Raw genomic sequence first — 27,880 nt, 5'->3', positions numbered from 1 at the left:
CTTTTGGAGGGAGTGATGTATACAAACCATGCTTTCAGTTGTACCTCTACAAATCTGCGGCATGGGGGGGGGGGCAAATCCTGCCGTTAGGTGCAAATCAATGGGCTTGCACCAGAGCAGCACGTGGCCACTTTGCCCACCTTCCCAGAAGGCAGCGACAGCTGGAACGTGCAAAGCGAGGCTGCTCCAGCCTGTGGCGCGAGCCTCTCTCTCTCTCTCTCACAACAGCCGCCTCACGTGCTCGCCGGCGTGCGCCTGCGCAGTCTCACACGCTCTCTCCCTGGCGTCTCCCTCCTCTCTGACGCGCCTCCTTGGAGGGGGCGCACGCGCAGTGCCCTGGAGCTGTCAATTCCTCTCCCCCCCCCCCCCGCCCCCCGTGTGGTGTGGCTGTTGCTGGCTTCCCTGGCCATTTTGCTGTGGAGGGAGAAATGAGGCAGCAGCAGAAGCTGCAGTGACCACAACAGAGGAGGGGGGAAGAGAGACCCAGACTCAGGAGTTGCGGGGGAGGGGTATTTTGTGCAGCCAAAGGAATTTTTGTGTGTGGGGGGGGGCGTTGATTTTTTTTTTTGTGGGGAGGCGGGGAAAAGAAGGGGCAAGACCCCACGGGCTAATTATCCCCCCATTCTCCAGTGCCACCCCCCCACCCTCTCCTCTTCGGATCTGTTGGAGCCATGAGCTGGGGGACAGAGCTGTGGGTAAGTGTGGAGGGCAGAGACATTCTGTTGCAATGTGTGAGTGGGTGTGTGTGTGTGTGTGGGTGTGCGGGGGGGGGGATTTCTGCCTGGCTGAGCAGCAGGGGGAGGGTTATTATTCTTTCCATATAGAGGAGGGTGGGTGTGAACCCTCTGCAGAGGCTAACCCTGCAGAGAAAATGTTTACAAAGTTCCAACATTTTGCAAGAAAAGTATCCAAAATGCAGCGCTGCTGCCCAGCCCCCCGTTGTAATTTATTGTCATAACGGTCTGTGAGCCCAGGATATACACAGTGGCTCTGCACTGAGGCGTACAGCCACTTGAGCCGTCTCCGTGCAGCTGCTGTGGAAGAAGATCGAATAATATTTTGATAAACTTGCACCTTTTATGAAGCAGCCGGCTTCTCAGTAAGGGTCTGCAGCCTATTTGCAAACTTGGGATCAGTACAGCAGTGAAAGAGACCCTGAAACCCAAGTGCAGTGTAACGATAGGTTTAATTGGTACGGTTATTTTAACGCACAGACTACAATTTAAAAAAACCTTAGTAGATTTTTATAAAAGTCTTCAATGTCTAAAAATTTTGTGAGAAAGATACAGGGAAATAACTAATAGATTTGCCAGAATTTATTTTTCTTCCTGCTGTTGAAGAAAGTGATTAGTGTTTAAAAAAATCAAACAAAAACAAAGAAAAAGAAATGGAATTCTAAAGCAGAGAGAAATTGACTTTCAAAACAGAGATTGGGATTTTTTTTTCTTTTGTAAGGGATTGGTGGAATGGTTCTGAGATGAATTTATATACAAGGGGTCCAATTTCAGGAGAGGGAGCTGCAGGGAAGAAAAGCAGATAAAATTTTCTTTTGCTGTTATTGTTTTTGTTCAATACTTGGTGGAGGGGACAATATTTTTGATTACAAAAGATTTCTGGTGTGGGAAAACATGAAAAAACTTCAAAAAATAAAAACAGAGCATTTTGATTGTATAGTTTACCTGATTGTTTTTTAAGTGATCCTGGAAAGTGAGAAGGAAAAACATATTTTGACTTATGTTGAAAGATTAAAATAAAAATGTGGAAGTATTAAACACAGTGAAAGGTAGTTTTTAATAATGTGATTTTTTTTTATTGGTGCCCACATGCAAATGTAGGACAAGGGAAGGAATCCTAAGAGGTGAAAAGGAAAATACATACACATCAAACACACAAGAAGGACATGATGCAGCCATGTTTGGCAGCATGATGGTGGAGCATGGAGCAAAATGTAATAATGAGTTTGGGATTGTGCACACATGTAATGAGTTAATGATGGGGTATTAAAACTCTTTGGGCAGAACTGTGCTTTGGGGTGAGAAGGAAAACGGAAATTGAGATTCGGTTGAGGAAGTCAGAAATTAGTGGCAGAGGATTGTGTGAGTTGCAAGGCGCTGCAGGATTTCAGTCTTGCATGCAAATATTTAAGGTTGCTAATCAGTGCAAGTAAAGATTTAAACATAACTAGTTCAATAAAAATAAAGAGACAGTTTAGTAGATTAAGTATTTTAGATGTACTAATTGTTATCTTTCACAGATACATTACAGGCCTGCTATGGCATACACTTGACTAAGCATCCAGTCTTGCTGTGAGATATTTATGATCTAGTTATACCTGTTTATGTCTAGACAGTAAATTATGAAGCAAATGCTTATTTAGAGGTTATTTTATGTGGGCAAGGTAAATGTGGTACATAATAAAATAATTGCAGATGATGCTACGTTGATTCATTATTAATAATTTCATCAGCCCTGCTGCATGGGAATATATACAGGAAAAGTCTACAAGTTTTTTGTCTTTGATTATGATAATTTAAGGGGAGTAAAAAGATTAAAATAATGGACATATGCTAAATGATCTGGTATAACACTTTTTTTAAAAAATAACAAAAATGAAAAAAAAACAAAATTCTGAAATGTTTTTACTTTCTGAAAAATTAAAATCTGTGAAGAATAGTATACCAAGCTGTTGTCACAAGAACAAGTGAACTGAGTAGTTTTTGTGTTACTTTATTTTCTAATTTTTTTAAAAAAGTTACCTTTTGCAGGTATGCATATAGTCTGTCATCCCTACTCTAGGCTGCTGTAATGAAAAAGCTTTGGATAGGAGTTCTGATAAATATGAATGAATTAATTGTTGCATTTTCCATATAACTTATTTTTTTAATGAACCTTGTGGTGAAATCTTCATATAATTGACTTCAATGGGGCTAAGATTTCACCCTTAGTATCTTACGTTTATTTTGAGAATTGTGGCAGGTTACTGGCAAAAGGATTGAGTATGTAAACTGAACAGAGCTAAATTCAGAATGTAATGGACAGTAGTAATTCAGAACAGGAATTGGTCAGAATTGTCTTATTTTAAATTTATTTAACAGAGCTTCAAAAATTCATCAGTTTCTGTTGCTGCTAGGTGTGTAGGCTAAAATGCTTAGTTTCAAACCTGTATTTAGTGCATGCCACTGACTTTAGTTGATAGTGGTATTATTTTTGAAAAATTAAATTTCTGTGATTTTTAAATTGTGGTGTCTATTTTAAGAAGTCAGGTAATAATCACAAAAAATAGTAAATATGACAAATGTCTATAGGATTCTGTGTGTATTGGTGTCATGAGTTGATGAATCACAAGTGGGGGTGGGAGTGAATGTTTTCTTGCAAAAAGAAAAGGAGTACTTTTGGCACCTTAGAGACTAACAAATTTATTTCCGCATAAGCTCTGAGGTGCCACAAGTCCTCCTTTTCTTTTTGCGGATACAGACAAATATGGCTGCTACTTTGAAACCTGTTTTCCTACAGAAGTTTAGAGACTTGAAATCCACTGAAAAATTAGTATTGCTGTACTTACATCGGAGTTTATCATGTGTACTGACCTAGCACAGTGGGCATATGTTCACAAAGCAGTTAACAAAGGAGAGGTGAAATATAGCTTTTAGCTTCTACAGAATATTTGTTTATATGTTTATGTACAGTATCCGCTTGTTCCTGCAAAGAAGGCTGATTGTAAAGTACCATACTGCAGAAGAAATTTTCAAATGTCATTGGTGACTTGAAGTATTATATTCCCAAGACACTTTTAGTCATGTGCATTATATACAGAGTTCTTACAATTCTGAGATTCTTACTGAGATTTTACTCATTCAAAACTCCCATTGACTTTAGTGTGAGTTTTGCCTGAGGATATGGTCTTGTTGAATTTAAATGTATGCTTAACTAGCAGAACACATTACAATTGTTAATGTGGAAATTATATTTAATATCAGGTTGGATGTTCAGGATAATGAGATTGTCTGGGGCCTCCAGTCTAGCCAGGGACACACAGAGGAAGACCCAGAATATCTCCCGTGGAAGCCTGCTTGTACGGCATTTCCGGTATGCAAGCATGCTACACAGCATAGTAGTGACTGCTCCACATTCTGCACTGTTCTTTGCAGGAGGTGCCTAACCCTTACACATCCTCTGCTTGCTATTGTCTGTGGAGTACTGAAATGAGGCATCTTACAGCTAGAGAGGGAGTGGTGTGGGTCAAAGTCAAAGCTGAGATACTCCACAACTCATTATGTCGACATAGAGATTAACAGGTTTCAGAGTAGCAGCCCTGTTAGTCTGTATCCGCAAAAAGAACAGGAGGACTTGTGGCACCTTAGAGATTAACAAATTTATTAGAGCATAAGCTTTCATGGGGTAAAGCCCACTTCATCGGATGCACAGAATGGAACATATAGTAAGATAGATATATACACATACAGATAAATTGGAAGTTACCATACAAACTGCTAATTAATTAGAGAGGCTAATTAATTAAGATGAGCTATTATCAGCAGGAGAAAAAAACTTTTGTAGTGATAATCAAGATGGCCCATTTAGACAGTTGACAAGAAGGTGTGAGGATACTTAACTTAAGGAAATAGATTCAATATGTGTAATGACCCAGCCACTCCCAGTCTCTATTCAAACCCAAGTTAATGGTATCTAGTTTGCATATTAATTCAAGTCAGCAGTTTCTCCTTGGAGTCTCTGTTTTAGAAGCTTTTCAACCTCTCTGGCCACTCAGTAAAAGATTTAAGGGTGGCAATTTTGCAATAGACGACCCATCACTCTCACAGATCTTGGGAGACAGGCCAGTCCTTGCTTACAGACAGCCCCCCAACCTGAAGCAAATACTCACCAGCAACCACACACCACACAACAGAACCACTAACCCAGGAACCTATCCTTGCAACAAAGCCCGTTGTCAACTGTGTCCACATATCTATTCAGGGGACACCATCATAGAGCCTAATCACATCAGCCACACTATCAGAGGCTCGTTCACCTGCACATCTACAAATGTGATATATGCCATCATGTGCCAGCAATGCCCCTCTGCCATGTACATTGGTCAAACTGGACAGTCTTTACGTAAAAGAATAAATGGACACAAATCAGACATCAAGAATTGTAACATTCAAAAACCAGTTGGAGAACACTTTAATCTCTCTGGTCACTCGATTACAGACCTAAAAGTTGCAATTCTTCAACAAAAAAACTTCAAAAACAGACTCCAAGAAGAGACTGCTGAATTGGAATTAATTTGCAAACGGGATACAATTAACTTAGGCTTGAATAGAGACTGGGAGTGGATGGGTCATTACACAAAGTAAAACTATTTCCCCATGTTTATTCTCACCCGCCCACCCCCCACTGTTCCTCAGAAGTTCTTGTCAACTGCTGGAAATGGCCCACCTTGATTATCACTACAAAAGGTTCCCCCCACCCCCACTCTCCTGCTGGTAATATCTCACCTTAAGTGATCACTCTGGTTACAGTGTGTATGGTAACACCCATTGTTTCATGTTCTCTGTGTATATAAATCTCCCCACTGTATTTTCCACTGAATGCATCCGATGAAGTGAGCTGTAAAAGCTTATGCTCAAACGAAATTGGTTAGTCTCTAAGGTGCCACAAGTACTCCTTTTCTTTTTGCGAATACAGACTAACACGGCTGCTACTCTGAAACCTGACCATTTGTATGGTAACTTCCAACTTATCTGCATGTGTGTATGTGTATGTATATGTGTATATATATCTTACTGTATGTTCCATTCTATTCATCCGATGAAGTGGGCTGTAGCCCACGAAAGCTGATGCTCAAATAAATTTGTTAGTCTCTAAGGTACCACAAGTACTCCTGTTCTTTTTATAACGATTAAAAGTTACTTCCCCTGCACCCGCAGTTCTGCCCCTCCCCCCAGGAGTAATTGTAGTTACTTCTGAGCTGTAGGCATTGGAGGATCAGTTCTCTCTCTAAATATTTAGGTTTCTGTGATATTTATAGTTCCTAATGTTAATAGGTAGGTGTTAGCCAATGTCCTATTTGAAATTGACAGCATCAACTAAATGCTGATGTTAGGGTTGGGAAAGATAATATAACCAGCAAACAAGGATTTCAGTACAGTCCTGTTGCACAAAACTTTAGTTAACCATCTTTTGGCATGTTCCTGGGGCTGTAAAAATCCTATGGAATCACCGTCAATATTTTATTCTTCAGAATAAAGAGGACAAACATCTGTATTTGTGTGCCTGCATTTAGGTGTTCTGAATGGTATTTTAGCTTGAGGAATACTAGTACACTTTAGTAAACCCCCTAATTTTTTTCTTAATTTCAGGATCAGGCTCTTGTATAGCAAGCAGTCAGATTTACATAGCAAATTAAACAAAAACTAATCTCTGTACTATAGTCTCTCTTGAATGGAAGGCGCAGTGGCCACAAAATCAGTATATTGAAGGGAATGAAAAAGAACAGCTGTTTTTTGATGATAAGTTTTGGTAGAATGTGTAGTTTTGAGGTAGCCACATATAAATTGTGGTTTAAAAAATGGTCTGTTGTGATTGCTGGGGAGAAACCCCACTCTGGCTATGCACTGTCACATATGTTACAAGTGCAGTGATTAGATGTGGAAAGATTCATCTCATTATAGTAATGAATCTTGATCAGATGAGTAGCAGAGTTGTGGATGTTGTGGTAATTTTATGTTGAATGTGGAAAATAGGTTAGCAGTTGGTCAAAGTTTTTCAAAGTTATTCACTTAAAATTTTCCCTTCCACTTTGTTCTTTGTAGTCGACTGCATGATTGCTAGCAGCTGCCCAGTAGCTGAATTACAGTACAAAGGGCTTGATCCTGCAACACTTGGCCCTGGTCTACACTAGGACTTTAGGTCGAATTTACCAGCATTAAATCGATGCACCCGTCCACACGATGAAGCCCTTTATTTTGACTTAAAGGGCTCTTAAAATCGATTTCCTTACTCCACCCCTGACAAGTGGATTAGCGCTTAAATCGGCCTTGCCGGGTCGAATTTGGGGTACTGTGGACACAATTCGACGGTATTGGCCTCCGGGAGCTATCCCAGAGTGCTCCATTGTGACCGCTCTGGACAGCACTCTCAACTCAGATGCACTGGCCAGGTAGACAGGAAAAGAACCGCAAACTTTTTAATCTAATTTCCTGTTTGGCCAGCATGGCAAGCTGCAGGTGACCATGCAGAGCTCATCAGCAGAGGTGACCATGATGGAGTCCCAGAATCGCAAAAGAGCTCCAGCATGGACTGAACGGGAGGTACGGGATCTGATCGCTGTATGGGAGAGGAATCCGTGCTATCAGAACTCCGTTCCAGTTTTTGAAATGCCAAAACCTTTGTCAAAATCTCCCAGGGCATGAAGGACAGAGGCCATAACAGGGACCCGAAGCAGTGCCGCGTGAAACTTAAGGAGCTGAGGCAAGCCTACCAGAAAACCAGAGAGGCAAACAGCCGCTCCGGGTCAGAGCCCCAAACATGCCGCTTCTATGATGAGCTGCATGCCATTTTAGGGGGTTCAGCCACCACTACCCCAGCCGTGTTGTTTGACTCCCTCAATGGAGATGGAGGCAACACGGAAGCAGGTTTTGGGGACGAAGAAGATAGCTCACAGCAAGCAAGCAGAGAAACTGGTTTTCCCAACAGCCAGGAACTGTTTCTCACCCTGGACCTGGAGCCAGTGCCCCCCGAACCCACCCAAGGCTGCTTCCTGGACCCGGCAGGCGGAGAAGGGACCTCCGGTGAGTGTACCTTTTTAAAATACTATACATGGTTTAAAAGCAAGCATGTGAAAGGATTACTTTGCCCTGGCATTCGCGGCTCTCCTGGATGTACTCCCAAAGCCTTTGCAAAAGGTTTCTGGGGAGGGCGGCCTTATTGTGTCCTCCATGGTAGGACACTTTACCACTCCAGGCCAGTAGCACGTACTCGGGAATCATTGTACAACAAAGCATTGCAGTGTATGTTTGCTGGCGTTCAAACAACATCCGTTCTTTATCTCTCTGTGTTATCCTCAGGAGAGTGAGATATCATTCATAGTCACCTGGTTGAAATAGGGTGCTTTTCTTCAGGGGACACTCAGAGGAGCCCGTTCCTGCTGGGCTGCTTACCTGTGGCTGAACAGAAATGTTCCCCGCTGTTAGCCACGGGGAGGGGGGAGGGTTGAGGGGGTAGCCATGCGGTAGGGGGAGGCAAAATGTGACCTTGTAACGAAAGCACATGTGCTATGTATGTAATGTTAACAGCAAGGTTTACCCTGAAAGAGTATAGCCACTGTTTTATAAAATGTATAAAAAACAAATCTTTTTAAATACCGCTGTCCCTTTTTTTTTCTCCACCAGCTGCATGTGTTTCAATGATCACAGGATCTTCTCCTTCCCAGAGGCTAGTGAAGATTAGAAAGAAAAAAAGTGCACTCGTGATGAAATGTTCTCTGAGCTCATGCTGTCCTCCCACACTGACAAAGCACAGATGAATGCATGGAGGCAAATAATGTCAGAGTGCAGGAAAGCACAAAATGACCGGGAGGAGTAAGTGGTGGGCTGAAGAGAGTAAGTGGCGGGCTGAAGACAGGGCTGAAGCTCAAATGTGGCGGCAGCGTGATGAGAGGAGGCAGGATTCAATGCTGAGGCTGCTGGAGGACCAAACCAGTATGCTCCAGTGTATGGTTGAGCTGCAGCAAAGGCAGCTGGAGCACAGACTGCCACTACAGCCCCTGTGTAACCAACCGCCCTCCTCCCCAAGTTCCATAGCCTCCACACCCAGACGCCCAAGAACGTGGTGGGGGGCCTCCGGCCATCCAGCCACTCCACCACAGAGGATTGCCCAAAAAACAGAAGGCTGCATTCAATAAATTTTAAAGTTGTAAACTTTTAAAGTGCTGTGTGGCATTTTCCTTCCCTCCTCCACCACCCCTCCTGGGCTACCTTGGTAGTCATCCCCCTATTTGTGTGATGAATGAATAAAGAATGCATGAATGTGAAGCAACAATGACTTTTATTGCCTCTGCAAGCAATGATTAAAGGGAGGAGGGAAGGGTGATTAGCTTGCAGAGAAGTAGAGTGAACCAAGGGGTGGGAGGTTTCATCAAGGAGAAACAAACAGAACTTTCACACCGTAGCCTGGCCAGTCATGAAACTGGTTTTCAAAGCTTCTCTGATGCGTACCGCGCCCTCCTGTGCTCTTCTAACCACCCTGATGTCTGGCTGCGCGTAACCAGCAGCCAGGCGATTTGCCTCAACCTCCCACCCCACTATAAACGTCTTCCCCCTTACTCTCACAGATATTGTGGCGCACACAGCAAGCAGTAATAACAGTGGGAATATTGGTTTCGCTGAGGTCTAAGCGAGTCAGTAAACTGCACCAGCGCGCCTTTAAACATCCAAATGCACATTCTACCACCATTCTGCACTTGCTCAGCCTGTAGTTGAACAGCTCCTGACTACTGTCCAGGCTGCCTGTGTACGGCTTCATGAGCCATGGCATTAAGGGGTAGGCTGGGTCCCCAAGGATACATATAGGCATTTCAACGTCCCCAACAGTTATTTTCTGGTCTGGGAATAAAGTCCCTTCCTGCAGCTTTTGAAACAGACCAGAGTTCCTGAAGATGCGAGCATCATGTACCTTTCCCGGCCATCCCACGTTGATGTTGGTGAAACGTCCCTTGTGATCCACCAGAGCTTGCAGCACTATTGAAAAGTACCCCTTGCGGTTTATGTACTTGGCAGCTTGGTGCTCCGGTGCCAAGATAGGGATATGGGTTCCGTCTATGGCCCCACCACAGTTAGGGAATCCCATTGCAGCAAAGCCATCCACTATGACCTGCACATTTCCCAGGGTCACTACCCTTGATATCAGCAGATCTTTGGTTGTGTGGGCTACTTGCATCACAGCAGCTCCAACAGTAGATTTGCCCACTCCAAATTGATTCCCAACTGACCGGTAGCTGTCTGGCGTTGCAAGCTTCCACAGGGCTATTGCCACTCGCTTCTCAACTGTGAGGGCTGCTCTCATCTTGGTATTCATGCGCTTCAGGGCAGGGGAAAGCAAGTCACAAAGTTCCATGAAAGTGCCCCTACGCATGCGGAAGTTTCACAGCCACTGGGAATCGTCCCAGACCCGCAACACTATGCGGTCCCACCAGTCAGTGCTTGTTTCCCGAGCCCAGAATCGGCGTTCCACAGCATGAACCTGCCCTATTAGCACCATGATGCATGCATTGGCAGGGCCCATGCTTTCAGAGAAATCTGTGTCCATGCCCTGATCACTCACGTGACCGTGCTGACGTCGCCTCCTCGCCCGGTATCGCTTTGCCAGGTTCTGGTGCTGCATATACTGCTGGATAATGCGTGTGGTGTTTAATGTGCTCCTAATTGCCAAAGTGAGCTGAGCGGCCTCCATGCTTGCCTTGGTATGGCGTCCGCACAGAAAAAAGGCACGGAACGATTGTCTGCCGTTGCTCTGACGGAGGGAGGGGTGACTGACGACACGGCTTACAGGGTTGGCTTCAGGGAGCTAAAATCAACAAAGGGGGTGGTGTTACATCAAGGAGTATTTCAGGCAGGACTTCACGGAGGGTTCCAATAAGAAATGGTGCACCTAAGTTATTGTTCTTATTGGAACAATGAGGTTAGTCTGGCCTCTGATTGATACATGGATAGATTTACCTTGCTGCACCTTCTCTGTGAGTGACTGCAGTGTGACCTAGAGGAATGAGTCCCCTAGACAGGGGAGGGGGGGAAGCAAATGAGTACAAAACAAAGCTGGTCTATTTCTTGTTTTGATCCACTCCATCTATCTTTTACATCTTTGGCTGGCAGCAGACGGTGCAGAAGGACTGCAAGCCATCCACATCTCATGGCTGCTCTCCAGAAGACGGTGCAATACGACTGCTAGCCATCCTCATCTCTTGCCTGCCCGGCAGAAGATGGTGCAATATTACTGCTAGCCATCCCCATCTCTTGCCTGCCCGGCAGAAGATGGTACAGTACAACTGCTAGCAATCCGTATTGCCTGCCTGCTCACCATAAGACGGTTCAATAGGACTGACTGCAGGACTAAAGAGAATGACCTGGTCAGGTCACTCCAAACTTAGTCCCTGCGCCCATGTTTGTCCAGGTGCTCCCGGCCGACATGGCCAGGAGCACCTCGGACATGACGATGACGGCTACCAGTCATATTGCACCGTCTGCTGCCAGAAGGCAATGGGTTGCTGCTACTGTGTAGCAATGCAGTACCGTGTCTGCCAGCATCCAGGAGACATACTGTGATGGTTTCCTGAGCGGGCTCCATGCTTGCCGTGGTATGGCGTCTGCACAGGTAACTCAGGAAAAAAGGCACGAAACGATTGTCTGCCCTTGCTTTCACGGAGGGAGGGAGGGAGGGAACGGGGGCCTGACAATATGTACCAAGAACCACCCGCGACAATGTTTTAGCCCCATCAGGCATTGGGATCTCAACCTAGAATTCCAATGGGCAGCGGAGACTGCGGGAACTGTGGGATAGCTACCCACAGTGCAACACTCCGGAAATAGACACTAGCCTCGGTACTGTGGAAGCACTCCGCCGAGTTACTGCACTTAACGCACTTAGAGCATTTTCTGTGGGGACACACACACTCGAATATATAAAACCGATTTCTAAAAAAAGACTTCTATAAATTCGACCTGATTTCGTAGTGTAGACATACCCTTAGTCATGCAAATAGTCCCATTTACTGCAGTGAGACTATCCACAGGAGTTAAATTTGTAGGATTGTGCCTAGCATTGTACCTAATATTTGTAATGCCTAGGGACCCTTCACTATGAAAGTTGCTAAATTACTGTAAGAGCATTTTATTGTATACAGTTAATATGCCTTTAAAGTACAAATAGCTTCAAAGCTGTGGAAAGTGTTCAGAGTGCAGTTATTTTAACACTAATAATTAAATAATGGTTTTTTAGTTCACAATATTCTATGGTTTTCCATATACCATGTTAATTAAGACAAACAAAATACTGGTGGAACACTGAGGACTTGAAGTTCCTAGCTTCAACTAATGCATCATTTCCTCTTTCATTACTCATGGCCCTGTTTCGTTGACAGCACCCATATTTTAAAATAAAAGTCTTTAATATTGGTAGGTATTAAAAACTCCTGAATATTACTTGAATATATTGTCATGAGTTATTTTTAATGGGGTTTAATATGGGGGTTACAAATGGGGTACCTTGCACTCCGAAATTGTCTTAAAATGAAGTGCATATCTGTTTCTGACCTTGATGGTATTATGTAGTGTTATCATCTGGGCACTGAGTTCAGATGTGATGTTAAATGAAAGCTGTGTTCTTGTCAGCTTGCTTCCTCTAAGAGGATCTGCAAAGTTGGATCTAAGGTTGACGTATAGATTCTCTTCCAAGCCCAGCACCTAGTTTATTCTATGCACTGCATTTGAAATTGATATTTTAAAGCACAATCTTGGTTCCTATGTTTTCCCCAATGTAAATGATTAATTCTTTGAATAATTAAGTAGCGCATCCCTGTAGTTGGATACACTAATCCATTACTCTCCTTGAGCTAAGAGAGAAGGAGACCGTTCTTGAGGCATAAGAATATTGAACTAGAAGAGTATATGTGCTGAATCATGAGTTGATATATTATTGGGCATGAGCAAATGTAATAGAACTCCCTTTACATATAGTGACAAGGGCCTGATCTTGCAAACACTTACTACTGAGCATAATGCTTACTACCATGAGAATCTCCCACCAAATAGTAGTAAACACTATGCCAGGTAGTAAGTATTAGCACAAACTAGCTCTAAATTGTTGAGCGCCACCATTTGAAGCTATTCTAACTTTTATATGGGTATCAATTTTGCTCCCTTGACTACCTTCTCCTTATTTGTATTGAGTGATACCTTCCTCCACAAGTAGCTTAATTAAAGTCCTGAAGAAAGTGGGTGAAATCCTGGCTCCACTGAAGTCAATAGCAAAATTCCCACTGACTTAAATGGAGTCAAGATTTCACCCGGTAAGCCTACTCTTAGAGTAAGGCACTACTCAAACCAAGTAAGGAAGGGCTTGGAGAAGAATTGGGCCCATAATTAAATTGATCATATGTAGCAACAATGCCCTTCTTGTTTGCTCTCCATTTCCTTGTGAGATAGATGTATCAGATGGTGGAGATGAGCAACTTTTCTTTTCTCCCTGTGTGTGTTTTTTAAATATACTCTATTCAGTGGCAAAATACACACTGCAAAACTGTCCAGATATGTGGTAATGTCATGATCCTAACATCTTTCTGTTTTCTCACTGGATCACATTCTGTTGATGTAGTGTATGTGTATTTGTCTATATGCTGGGTGAAACATTGATTATAAAAATTATGAATCATTTTACAATATCTTCATTGCATTGTATATGTCTCTTTCTACTTGCCCAATTATTATGGTGTTATGGACCAAAAGAGGCAAATGACTAAACATATTTTTAAAAGCAGAGCTCCCATGGTCATCTTCTTTTAGACCAGGTTAAAATAAGTTGCTTTTTAAAATGAAAAAAAAAATCAGTTTTGTGAAAAGTCTTGCACTGCTATCTGGAGTTGTTTGTCTATAAAAGAACCATGTAATGAGTATTAGCCCTCAGTATACTCTCCCATGGTTATTTTATAATTTGATAGGTGGAAAGACTCCATCCGTACTGACTATAAAAGGAATTGTTGGGCTCTTGGTGTGTGTGTGTTTTAAAAATATCTGAGCAATTTCATCTACTGTTCTGCTTTTTGTCTTTAAGGAGAGAGGATTTATATAATAATGAGGTACTTTCATTGGCCTGTCCTCATATTTTTTACCTATTCGTTAGAGAACAGGGAGTTTACAGTTCTTTGGAATGAGTCAGGAGGAGAGCACAATCTATTTTTCCTTTTCATAGTCATAGAATCTTTCAACCTCTGAGTTAGATGCTGAAAATCCCCACACCCTCCTAAGCAGTGAGTGCAATCAAACATGAGATGATGGTCTTCTGGATTTTTTAAAACACATTCATCTTATATTAATGTTGTGAAACTTTCTTTTTAAGTTTTGTTGCGTAATTCCTGCTCTGCATGAATAACTTTACTAAGGGAAGGAGCAGCTGTACATTTTGCAACTTGCTTTACCTCATCCTATGTAATTCTCATTGTCAGTGGCCATCCTCTTTATGAACCTTTGGCAAAACGTTCTCCACTTGTTCAAAATACTACTCCATCAAATGATTCCAAAAGCTAGTTCATGGTTTATGTACTAAATCAAGCACTCTAGAATCAATTACTTTACAATTCATACAAATATTTTAAAATAGCTTTCTCCTGGCCCATAACAAGTGTTGCCTCTCTGATGAAATTTTCTCCCCAGAAACTTGTCTTTTTGTCTAACAAATATTTTTTGCAACAAACTAGTTAAACCAGCACTGAGATACCAAAATGTGAAAGGTTCTATATATTTTCCCTGAAGCAGCATGTAGCTCTGTGCATTCCAAGCAGTCATGGTAGTGTTGACTGGGTATCCCTCTGGGTTTGTCGCATGATTAGGTTGCTGCTGGGCTGTTTGGGTAGCCTCATTTTCCTTGTCACTGACTTCTTTTGACTCCATTTATTCAGAAAGATTTGTTCTTGTGTATTCTTTTAAAAGGCTACGCAAATTTTTATTTATTTATTTTTTTTAAAAAGAGATGTTTCTTGCTTCATGTAAAGCCTTGTGCAAAATCTGGGCTCAGGTTCTGGATTCCTTGTGATATGGAACGACATAAATAAAACTCGGATGGAACATTCCACACTGACTGCCGCAAAAGACATTGATTTCCTAGAGAGGCTTGGTAGGGCAGCAGTGCTATTGCAAACTCATCCTTTTCAAGACCATAGAAAAAAGATGAAGGGAAGCCAAATGCTGTCCTCTAAACCCATATGCCACACCGATGGACTTCAGTGAGATCAATGAATATAGCTGATGGCACAGTTTGGCCCAAAACAAAAACCTTGTCCTGTTTGTTTTGGTTTTTGCTTTATAGAGGGAAGGCACAGGTTAAAAAAACAATGACTTTGGCATAGGTTCTCTCTCTGGAATTAATGAATGGCTTGGACCATCAATTCATCCAGACAGCCAATAATCCCTAGGAAATACCCTGATGGATTATGGATTGTTCTTGCTTCAATAACAAACTTCTTATATTAACTACAGCTATGTTCTTGGGGCATGTTTATTCAGTTAGTGGGTAATTATTTTGTGGCAATGCTTTTTAGGTGCAAAGAAGTGAGGTTATGAAACACAGCATATGAAAGAGCGCTCTACAATATTCCTGTAGTCTTTAGATATAGGGTAAAATTTTACTCTCTCACTGTGCAACCACACAGCAGTCAAGATGGTTGCAAAGGTGTATCTGAAAAAATCTCAGCCTTTATTATAGGTGTGGTTTGTAGGCCTGCCTGTTAATGTTGCTAGAAACTTCCCATAATACCCTCTTTTTAGTGGCATATGACTTTTACAGCCTGTAAGAATTCAGGCTGAAATTTTCCATATTGTATGTCTGCCTGAGGCTTAATTTGTTTGGAAAATTTCAGCCAAAATGGTTCAGCCACTGCTGAGAAAGAAGCTAGGGAAAAGTACATTGTTTTGCCCATATTAAATGATGGTCACCTTTGCTTTGAAAAGTTCTAGTGCCCCCTTTGGAACAGGGACTCGAAATTTGACGGGCGAGGAAGGGCAGGTGGCCTTTGTACTAGGGATGCATTATGATAGTCTTTAATTAGATGGTCAAATACAACTTTTTTTTCCTCCATAGGACCCCTGCCTCATTCAGCACACATGATGGACCTGCTCTGTAGATAAAGAGGGTTGTGCAGTGAAAGAGGCTGTTGTCTGTAGGACCCTAACTCATTTGTTGCAGAAGCTGAAGGTTGTATAGTTAAGAGGGCAGGGGATTACAGAAAGAAAAAGGATGGCCTCAGGTTAAGGCAATTGACTGCTGCCCTGGAGAACTGGATTCTGCCACAGATTTCCCCTGTAATGCTAAGTAAATTACTTAAACCAGACTTTTCACAGGTGGTCACCGTTTGTGTGTTCCCATTTTCTGGGAGTCCAACTTGACACTCTGGGGTCTGATTTGAAGAAGTGTTGAGCACCAGAAGTTGCAACTGAAATCAATGGGAGCTGTGCTTTAAACATATACATTGCTTTGTAATACTAAGTACTCTTTAAAAAATCAGTTCTGAGGTGTCTGAGATTGGGCATCCAAAATTAATGGAAATTTTTAACTTTAATCTCTCTATGCCTCAGTTCCCCATCTGTAAAATACCATCCGCTCATGGGGGCATAATTAGGCAGGCCAAAAAAAGAGTTTGAAGAGCAACTAGCCAAAGACTCAAAAACTAACAGCAACAATTTTTAAGTACATCAGAAGCAGTAAGTCTGCCAAACAATCGGTGGTGCCACTGGACAATCAAGGTGCTAAAGGAGTACTCCAGGGGGATAAGGCCATTGTGGAGAAGCTAAATGAATTCTTTGCATGAGGCTTCACAGCACAAGATGCGAGGGAGATTCCCACTCCTGAGCCACTCTTTGTAGGTGACAATTCTGAGGAGCTGTTCCAGATTGAGATATCAATAGAGGAGGTTTTGGAACAAATTAATAAATTAAACAGTAATAAGTCACCAGAACAAGATGGTATTCACGCAAGAGATCTGAAGGAACTGACATATGAAACTGCAGAACTACTAACTGTGGTGTGTAACGTATCATTTAAATCAGCTTCTGTACCAGATGACTGGAGAACAGCTAATGTGACACCAATTTTTAAAAAAGGCTCTAGAGGCAGTCCTGGCAATTACATGCCGGTAAGCCTGACTTCAGTACCAGGCAAATTGGTTGAAAGTATAATAAAGAACAGAATTATCAGACATGTAGTTGAACATGATTTATTGAGGAAGAGTCAACACGGCTTCTGTAAATGGAAATTATGCCTCACCAATCTACTAGAATTCTTTGAGGGCGGTCAACAAACATGTGGACAAGGGTGATCCAGTGGATATAGTGTACTTGGACTTTCAGAAAGCCTTTGACAAGGTCCCTCACCAAGGGTTCTAAAGCAAAGTAACTAGTCATGGGATAAGAAGGAAGGTCCTCTCATGGATCAGTAACTGGTTAAAAGACAGGAAACAAAGAGTAGGAATGCATTGTCTGTTTACAGAATGGGGAAAAGTAAATAGTGGGGACCCCCAAAGGGTCTCTACTGCTCAACATATTCATAAATGATCTAGAAAAAGGAGTAAACAGTGAGGTGGCAAAAATTGCAGACAATAAAAAAATTACTCAAGATAGATAAGTCCAAAGCAGACTGTGAAGAGTTACAAGTGGATCTCACAAAACTGGGTGACTGGGCAACAAAATGGCAGATGAAATTCAATGTTGATAAATGCAAAGTAATATACACTGGAAAACATCCCAACTATACATACAAAATTATGGGATCTATATTAGCTGTTACTACTCAAGAAAAAGATCTTAGAGTCACTGTGGATAGTTCTCCGAAAACATGTGCTCAATGTGCACCAGTCAAAAAAGCTGCCAGAATGTTAGGCCCCATTAGAAAAGGGATAGATAATAAGACAGAAAATATCATAAATGCCGCTATATAAATCCTTGGTATGCCCACACCTTAAATATGAGTGCAGTTCTGGTCACCCCAATTAAAAAAAAGGTATATGAAAAATGGAAAAGGTACAGAGAAGGGCAACAAGAATGATAAGGGGTACTCTGGGGCTGGAGCACCCACAGGGGAAAAATGGTGGGTGCTGAGCACCCACCAGCAGCCCCCTATCAGCTCACCCCCCACCCCACCAGCGCCTCCTGCCCACCAGCGATCTTGCCGATCAGCATCTTCCCCTCCCTCCCCGCGCCTCCTGCCCTCTGCAATAAGCTGTTTTGCAGCATGCAGGAGGCTGGGAGGGAGGGGAAGGAGCAAGGATGTGGCGTGTTCGGGGGAGGGGGTAGAGCAGGGTGGGAAGAGGCGGGATGTGTGTGGGACCCACGGGGAAGGGATGGAGTTGGGGCAGGGCCAGGAATTGAGCACCCCTTGGCACTTTGAAAAGTGGGCACCTGTGGCCTTAATCATAATGCATCGGCACATGAGGGATGAATTAATATTGCACAAGCAATATAAATTCTGGAATTTTCTAACATTCAAGGGCTTGATTTTGCAACCTTTATTTTCTTTTTACATAAGTTTTTGCATGTAATATTCATATATGGGTGATTTGTTAGCTTGAATGTACACATACACCTCTGCAGTTATAATTTACTTCCTTATTCACTGTTCATGAATATTTGATCAAATCTGAAAACAAGAACTGTATCCAGAAGTGTGTGCACTGTTTATTCCCAGTTTGCCATCTACCTATTTCATACACAGCATTTTGTGAAGCTTATCTAACAAATAGTTTTAAAATAACAGATTTGTTTTTTTTACTGAGTGAATATTAGCTCATAAATATTAAAAACATTAACATCTGCTTTAACACATTTGTTTTATTTTAAAGAAACACCAGAAAACCCACCAAATTGGCATGCAGCAGCAAGCAAATGAATGAGCATGCTTTTTTTTTTTTTTTAAACAAACGTTAAATGAGCAAGGAGAAATATTTCTTGCCCACATGAGGGCTGTTGCTCTGTTACAGGCAAGGTTTATAAGAGCTGTGTTCATTAAGGAATGTGTTGCCAAGATTTTTCTTTGCTTCTGTAGCAGAAGAAAAACAGGCTGTATATAAAATGGCAGACATCAAACTGTGTGAATGTCTGTTCAACTATACCAATGTTCGTCTTCTGGATATAATACTCTATGTATAGTCAAAGAAGACTCAAAAGGAAAGGAGATAGAGAGGGAAATCTGTGTGCTTGTAGGCCAATAGCCTTTATTTTCCTATAACTGTGTTTAAATTTGACAACACATATTGTTTGTGTGTTTCACAGAAGATAATCTCTGGCAAACGTTCTCACCTTGGTATGTAACTGTAGTTAAAATTTTACTAATTCTTGTTTTCAGTTTTCTGGTGAAGATAAAGCTAAACAAAAATTTTAATAGCCTAGAAAAATAATATACACTAGTTTAGTTGCTTCTTTTCTGAAAGCTTCCATCATCATCAGGTCAGACGATCATGTCAGTTCTTCTCAGAGGAGAGCCCAGCCACACTGATCCAGTTATTCATCACCTACAAGATAGATCAGTGCAGTGTTCTCTATCTGGCAATAAAAGTGAAGGCTGCATGGAAGTGCTGACAGATGCAACAGCTTGTCTGTTACACAATAAGAAAGCATATTACATGAGCCCTGTGTACACAATCCTGGCTCCCTGTTTAAATTTGGATCCAGCTGAAGGGTCCAGATCCTTATTTTCAAATCCCTTGATGGGTTGAGATCTAGCTCTTGAAAAAAAACATTCTTTCCCTTCATGACCCACAATGCCAGCTATACTATACAAGGATAATTTGATTGGCAGAGAGCAAAATGAAAGTCTCTGGTGTTGGGAGTAGGGCATTTCCAGTCACGGATCTGCAGCTATGAAACACATACTCATGGGAGAGCCTGATGAGTCTCCAAATCTTTAAAACTCAATGCAAGACCTGTTATTTAGCAAAAGCCTTCCCTCACTCTAGTAGACAATAGAGCAGAAGAAAGGGTAAGCAAAGTTTCCAACAGAATAAACAACAAAAGACCTCCTGAGTAACATGGACTGGAACTACAGAATTGTTGGAACATGTTTAGCAATATATTTAATCCTGAACTTGGCACCCAAATGCCACTGTGATTGCCACTTTAGAAACATGTTCATTGGTTCATACTGTGTCTTTCTGATTAATGTAACATAGGTCCTCTCTGAGCTGTTCTTTATGCGGTGAGATTTTTCGACTGGTGATTATGCAGTACAGTTCACCTGAGCTATGCAATGACCAGAAACAGCACAGCAGTCACTTTCTTAATTACTATTTGAACTCAATTAAATCAAAGGTCAAGACCTTCCCTTTCATGTGATTTATTGGGTTTTCATCCAGATTCGGTACAGAAATTTGCATTGGCTCGATGTAATATTGCCTTTCTGGTGGGTTAATGGAGTAGTCTTTGGTTAGGCATAAAACCATCACCTGAGATGTTGACAGACAAATGGGAAGCCAAAGAAGAGATATTTTTGCATCCTCGGCTATTTAGCATAAGGTACAGAAGCAGAGCAAATCAAGAAGGCTATTTTAGAATTAGGGTCACAAAATGTAGTGCTCACCATTTTTGTGTGTTCAAGATGTGTAGGGAAGTTGCTGTCCTTGAAGCCTGCTGGTCAGTGGAGCAGTATTAATTTCTTTCTGGGGGCAAATCACTCATCTAACCTCCCAGCTGGGGATGGGTTTGATTCTTTAATCATGTTGGCTTCAGAGAAGGGGGTTATATGAATCACTCTACCCTGAAGCTTCCTCAAGGTATTAGGGCTAAATTAAACAGTCTGGGCCTAATGTGTAAGCTGTAATAGACTTTGAGAGGCTCCCTCAGATAAGAGGAGTTTTAAAAATAATCAGAAAATCAACCCACAGATAAACAAAAAAAAAGGCTGAAGGGCAGAATCATCCTTAACAGACTGGGATGAATACATTTGCTTTGTGTGGGGCAGTACTTTACATTCAGATTCTATTAGGGCGGAAAAAAAGAAATGCATGAACTGCATAGTTCCATTCATGGAACTGCATTAAGAACATGTTTTTTTCTATCCTTTGTATATACATTTCATATTTAATCCAAAAATAACTGTTAAAAAAACATTTAAAGTTGAACAATTAAGCTTCTAGGAGTCAGGAAATTCCAAAGTTAAGGTTGCACACATAGGCTTACCCTTCTGCATATGCATACTGATAGTTGATCTTTTACTAATTTCTTAAAAATCCTACCATTGTTGCAACAGGCTTTGCTACATATGTGTAGAGTCCTATGAAGTGCATAAAGTTAAACACATAAGTAAGTGGGGTTTTTGGTTGTTTTTTGCAGGATTGAGACCTTATGGTCTGATCCAGCTCTCATTGAAGTCAATGGAAAGACTCCCACTGACTTGGATGGGAACTGGAGCTGACCATTAGTGAGCAGTATTTTGTATTTTAGGTGCTGAGATACAACGGTGATAGTGTCATATAAATGCCTAGTTATGTTTGCTGAGAACTGATGTCTGTGAATGTCATTTATATACAAGAATACAGTGAAAGGAATGGGGCTCCATGGCTTTACCTTGAACTTGCTGTGTGACCTGGCCTGAGTCTCTTAAGCTCTTTTCAGAGTAACAGCAGTGTTAGTCTGTCTTTGCAAAAAGAAAAGGAGTACTTGTGGCACCTTAGAGACTAACCAATTTATTTGAGCATGAGCTTGCGTGAGCTACAGCTCGCTTCGCTGTAGCTCACGCAAGCTCATGCTCAAATAAATTGGTTAGTCTCTAAGGTGCCACAAGTACTCCTTTTCTTTAAGCTCTTTTGTGTCTCAGTTGCCTGTTAGTTAAAGGGAGATAACAGTACTTCTCCACCTTTATGGAGCAGCTTGAGATCCTCTGCATAACAAAAACATAGCACTTTGCTACAAAAGTTGCAATGTTTATAAATGACTTATTATTAATTGGGTTATGACGTTGCAATTAAAGGACATGGGCAAGCATGATTATGAGGTATAAAGAGAGACATGGATTTTCTTCCATGAGTGCAATCTCCAGAAACATTTTGTTAACCCAGTCCAATACAACTTATCCTTAGTCCTTCAGTCTCTGGAAGATTATGAACACTGGCTCTGTGGCACTGCCCTGGATACTTGGTCTGTGCCAGGTCAATTTATCCAGGTAAAATCTCAGCCTGATGTGAAAACTGAAACAAAACCCATTCTCTGGGCCTGGGGTTTAGAGCTTCTGAAAATAAGCTGTTTACTTTCCCATGTCCTTTATGAGAGCAGCAACAGTGTCAAGTGAGACTTTGGACCAGACTTAGAGGTTTCTAAAAACTTTAAATCAAAATGCTGCTGTTGGGGGTGGGGGGAAGTTTCACTATTACTGCTAGAGAGCACGAAGGAAATTCCTGCCCTCCTCCTCATTGTTGTGGGAGAGGAGGCTGGACATTTAGGTCTGGGTAGGTGAAATTCACTTTTTTCTCTTCCCCCTTCAAGTGTGTACACACCCATGTATTTATTTTCTTCCCCTGTTCGGTTTGATTCATTGGTCCATTTCTTTTCTTTCCCTTGCCAGCAAAGAAGAGTAACTGATAAATTCAAACCAATGTACCCTTTCAAATTACTCGTGGTTGGTCCGGTTATTCATCTGGGGAATAGTCCACCTCATATTAAAACACTGAGGGATTTGTTGGGTATCCTATGAAGCCTTGCCCAAGTTCCCTAAGTGCAAAAAGTGGTGATCAGTAATTCCACACCTAGTAATATGATAATGGAAGAGGATTTACTTCCCCTTCATAATAGGGAAGAACTTCCAGAGGTAGAGGGCTCTTTAACCTAGCAGACAATGGCATAAATAATGGTGGAAGTGGAAATTAGGAAAATTCAAACTGGAAATAAGGGCCACATGTTTAGCAATGAGGATAATCAACTGTTGGGACAGATTACCAGGGGTCACATGGAATATTTAAATCAAGATTGGATGATCTTCTAAAAGAGGTGCTCTAGTTTCACTACAAGTTGTTGGGATCACCGGCCTGTGTGATTGAAGGTGTCAGACTGAATGGCTGTAATGGTTAAAATCTGTACATCTATTTAAAAAAATAAGGCTGCAAAATCCATGGGGGTCACTGAGTTTCTCTTTGCCAGTAGCCTTTGAGGATTATTTCACCTGAATCTACTCTTTTTGATTTTTTTGTAAGACTGTTGCTGGTTATCTGCCTACAACAGTGAAACAGTTGTTTTGCATATGACAGGCTTCATGTACTTCTTTATATGTTACTGAGGTCTGGTTCTGCATAATCATTTCTGAGAAACTTAGTCACTTTGGTATTTCACGCCTATTTTTTTTTTTAGAGGCAAAAATCTCATTTCATCTAAGAATTACCCATTTAGTGTAAGACTGGTGTGGCTGTCCTTGAGCAACATGCAAGAAATAGACGATTCGTCATTTACTTCCAGTTTTGGGCAGTTAATATTGATTGACTCCACATTCTGGGATTTACATTACCAGTAATAATATTACAACAAAGAACGCTTTTGTGATAATCCTCTTCTGGAAAGACAATCTTAAGCACTCTGTTAGGCAAATGTATGCAAACAAGCTAATTTTTTTTAAGACTGCCATTTCTTAAAGTAATGCTTGAGATTTTAGAGCATTTGGTCTAAATATTCATAAAACATGATTTTCTGCTGTGTAAATTAAGAGAAGTACAAAGTAAAGAGAATTAAAAATGTTGAAGAAAAGCTACTTTGGATACTCCATATATTTGCAGTTTATGTTTTTGGGTGCAGTGAAAGAATCTTAGTAGGTATTTATTTTTGCTAAATTTTAACCTTTTTTGATGTTTTCTTTAATATGGAAAAAGGATAAATTGATAAAAGTTAAGTTTAGCTTGCCATATCTATCACATGCAGTAGAATAACGTATATATTTATTGTGATAAATACCAAATAGCATTAACTTGTTCAGGATTGTGGTTTTAATTAGGTTGTAAAACCTTACTTTGTTTCAATTCTTTATATGACTTTATTGTTTCTGTTAATTTTGGAGATAACTTGTCATTCTGCCCTTGTTTCCTGTGCCACTGTTTTAGCCAAAGCATATTCATAATTGTAAAAGGTCGGGTGGTGAGGCTTGGGCTGACTCAGGCTTCAGTCACCCCTCCTGGGGTCGTGTAGTAATTTTTGTTGTCAGAAGGGGGTTGTGGTGTAATGAAGTTTGAGAACCACTGCAGTACATATTTTCATTATTGCCTTCCTGCAGAACCATCATTAAAATCATTGGATGACTTGTGAGGGAAGGGGAGATGTGGGAAGGTGATGAAGGTGTTCAGTCCTCAACTTCAGAGAGGTGAAACTCTGCTTCTGATGGGTTCCTGGCAGAAGTTCTCCTTCTATAGTAGGACCAGTTGCTGGCTTTGTGCTCTCTCGTCTTCATTTCATTCCTCCTACCACCCCAGTTTCTGTTTCTAAGAGACCAATGCAGGAAGGAAATGTTCTTTCTTGCATATTGGGGAAATGTCCTGTTTCTCTGCCTTGACTGTTGGTTTATGCTACTGAAAAGGTTAATTCATAAAGCCAGTATTTTTCAGAAGTTGCAAGGTAGGTTTCATAAAGTCAGCAAAGTTCTGCATGAGGAGGACTTGCAGGATTGGGCCCCTCTCAGCAAATGACCCCTTAAAGTGGAAAGCTTCATAAAGATGAACTGAGTAATCCAAGAAACAATTTATTTTCACTTTAAGGTCTCTGTGCTTTCAGAGCAGTGTAAAGGTCTTTGTTATGTGTACACCAGGACTTTTGTCAGTATAACTTACGTTGCTCAGGGGGTGTCAAAAAACCACCCCTCTGAGCAACATAAGTTAAACCAAGAGAAGCGCCTGTGCGGACACTGCTATGTCTGCGGGAGACACTCTCCAACCGACATAGCTACCGCTGCTCATTGGAGGTAGTTTAATTATGTGAACAGCTCTTCCATCCCTGTGAGCAAGAAGTCTCCCCTCTCCTCACAAGTCGTCCAGGGAGCTTGATGATGTTTCTGCAGGAATGTAATGATGAAAATAATTCTTTCAAGCTCCACTAAAACTTTTAGAAGCCATTCACGTGATACTGACTCAGTAACTCTATTTGCTTCTTTGTATTTGAATCCACACTTCAACAACACAGTGACTTCACTGGTAAAATACTTTGTGAAAAGTGGGACAATGTGATGTGACGGAAAATTGGAAGAAGCTTTAACACACACTGTCTGTATATTGGGGATATAAAATGATGTAACAATAGCAGGTTAAATCATTGTGTCCTCCTAGATTTCATTAGCACTAAACAGAGAAAAAACATCAATGTTCAGTTAAACTAAGGTATTATTGACATTAATAACATTGAAGTTCTAATCAAGCTTATTGAATGATTTTCAGTGAAAGTAGTGAACTGTTATGGATATTCTGTATTATTTATTTCGAGCAGAATTGTTTTGTGGCATCCATTACTACTGCTGGAAAATAATGCTGAAAGTATCTTATGGCTCTCTTGTCATAGTAAGATGGTTGACTTTGACCTTAATCTGCAGTTACTTTTTTTTTTTTTAATACAGAGTTCACATATCCTGATTTTGATTTTGTAGTTGAAAGAAACTTTACTACACTCCATCACAGGGACTATGTTTAGAAAGCACTTAGCACATGTTGGGCATTACAACAGCTTAAATATTTTTTTTCACCTTATGTGTAAGATGTACTTTCAAAAGGGGGAAATAAACCCCTAACCTTTTCTCCCTTAATGAGAAGTGAGCCTAAGCCTGATCTTTGCAATCCATATTCACACTGAGTAGACTGCAAAAAGAAAAGGAGGACTTGTGGCACCTTAGAGACTAACCAATTTATTTGAGCATGAGCTTTCGTGAGCTACAGCTCACTTCATCAGATGCATACCGTGGAAACTGCAGCAGACTTTATATACACACAGAGATTGTTTCATATTCTCTGTGTGTATATAAAGTCTGCTGCAGTTTCCACGGTATGCATCCGATGAAGTGTGCTATAGCTCACGAAAGCTCATGCTCAAATAAATTGGTTAGTCTCTAAGGTGCCACAAGTACTCCTTTTCTTTTTGCGAATACAGACTAACACGGCTGTTACTCTGAAAACTGAGTAGACTCTTACTCTAAAAGTAGCCTCATTAATTCCAAGGTGCTACTTGTTGTGAAGTATTATTGTTGTGAGTAAAGGTGACGGAATCCAGCTAATAATAATAATAGAAAACCCACTGGTACTGTAGTAGTATTCTTAAACCTTTTTTTATTCTTTTGTTCTTCAAAAGCACTAAGGAACCAAAGAGTGCATTTGAATAGATCCATGAATTGAACACTTAACAATATGCTGGCACTTGTGACCCAGAATAAAATTATAAACACTCACAGGGATGCTGGCTTCTAGCACGGGACAACTCTGCTGTTAGATACGCAGTATCATGGTCAGTTTGATGTAGGAGTATTGTAGCAAAAAGAGCTAAACCAATATGGTTCTACAGGCAGTGTTGCTCTAAAGAGGCATATGGGCTGCATTAGGCAAATGTCAGCAATAAATAAATGGGTTTTTTTAATTGCTCAAAAGCTGTATGTTTTATAATTTTTAAGGGACATGTGATATAGCCTTTCAGGCTCTATGCCGTGTAGATATGTGCAACAGCAGTGACTGGTACAAGAGAATGGAAATAAAGTTGGGAATGAAAGGTACCAGGATTTTCTTTGTATGGGAGGAGAATATTACAAATTGCGGTCTCTGTTTATTCTCTCCATTACATGAAAGCTAAGATATTGCCTGCATTTTTTGTCTCTAGTGCTGTATTTAGTAAGGTTCACTGTAACTTCCAAAGTCAAATATCTTTAATACAAAAATAAAAAACATTCCCTTTTTGATGCATTTATTCTAAAGCTAAGTGCTCCAACCCATCCTAAATCCAAGCAAAAAAGTTGTAAATCCAGCTACAGTTCAAAGGCTTTTGAGCAATCTCTCAATGCAATTTACAAGATACCAGTTCCTTTAGTATCTAGGTGCCTACTGCTTTCTGCTAGTTTTAACAAGAGCATTGCTGAAATAGGAATTTTTATTCTGGGGTTAAAGTGGGGAAAGATCCAATTTTTTGGCCTTTGGCAAATTTGGAGTAAGCTACAGTATTCCATAACCTTTAGGAGATAAACTTCTCAACTTGGGTGAAATTTACCCCTGTTGGAGGGCTCGCAAATGGACTATGCACCACTAAAGTGCCACCTATTATAACTATTACTGGTTTTATTATTTTATTATTATTATACTGGTAGTGCCTTGAGACCCCAGCCCCATTCTGTTAGGCACAATGCAAACATAACAAAAATGACTGTTCCTACCCCCAAAGAGCTTAAAATAGAACTAAAAGACAAGAGACAACAGGTAGATGCAATACATGCATGGGGGAAACAAACTTACTGAATTAGATGAAATTGGCACAGTCTTCATACTTTTCACCTCTATTCCATGACCGCTCCAGCACTGGAAAAACAGGGTGCTGTTGTGGATACTGTTCTCATGAACATCCTGACCTGACTATTCAAACAGTCTCAAACTGATGAATAGTGGCTCTGTTAAGGCAAAGTATCAGTTAGTAAAATTGATCCCACCAAAAGGACATCCATTTTACTGTAATTTTAAAATTTAAAATCAATATACTCTGATAGGCTATTTTGGGACTGTAACAGGATCTCTTTGCTTAATGATGTTAAAATCCATATTCTTGACAAGCTGCCTTCAAATAATTATTTACTCTATGTACAAATTAATTCCCCATCAAGTAAATTGCCATGAAATACTAAGCATATAACAGCATCAATATTTAATAGCATCTGCTAAAACTCTCCAGGGCTAGACTTTCAAACTAGCGTGTGGGTGATGTGCTTGCAACTCTGATAAAGAGATATTAGGATTTGTACATGCACCTTCCATGCAAGGATTTGATTACTTACTCCTTAAAGGCTCAGTCATGAGCTGACCTACTTTCTTATGCAGAAGAATAAAGGGGTGTAAGGAGTTGCTTTCTGTGATATTTCATTGTGGGTTGCCATATGGTGATAGAACATACACCTTAGGGCTGCTACTCCCATCTCCTGTTCAGGT

General features: G+C 41.0%; 1 protein-coding gene across 12 annotated transcripts in view; it reads left to right on the top strand.

Annotated features, from left to right (window-relative positions):
• Positions 1 to 387: 387 nt before the first annotated feature.
• Positions 388 to 27,880, top strand: part of FNBP1 (formin binding protein 1) — a 152,851-nt gene continuing 125,358 nt past the window's right edge. For 3 of the 12 annotated variants that reach the window (XM_084650134.1, XM_084650141.1, XM_084650140.1), the window contains exon 1: positions 391 to 695. In XM_084650134.1, coding sequence (XP_084506260.1) covers positions 672 to 695 — 24 coding nt within the window. In that variant the 5' untranslated portion in view covers positions 391 to 671. Of the gene's footprint in view, positions 696 to 27,880 lie in introns of all 12 variants that reach the window. The other 9 variants (XM_084650138.1, XM_084650136.1, XM_084650135.1 and 6 more) reach the window with 7 other exon arrangements.

The sequence above is a fragment of the Lepidochelys olivacea genome (genome assembly GCF_965140295.1).
Source record: "Lepidochelys olivacea isolate rLepOli2 genome assembly, chromosome: 16".
Classification (NCBI taxonomy): domain Eukaryota; kingdom Metazoa; phylum Chordata; order Testudines; family Cheloniidae; genus Lepidochelys; species Lepidochelys olivacea.
This window is presented reverse-complemented; position numbering and strand designations above follow the sequence as displayed.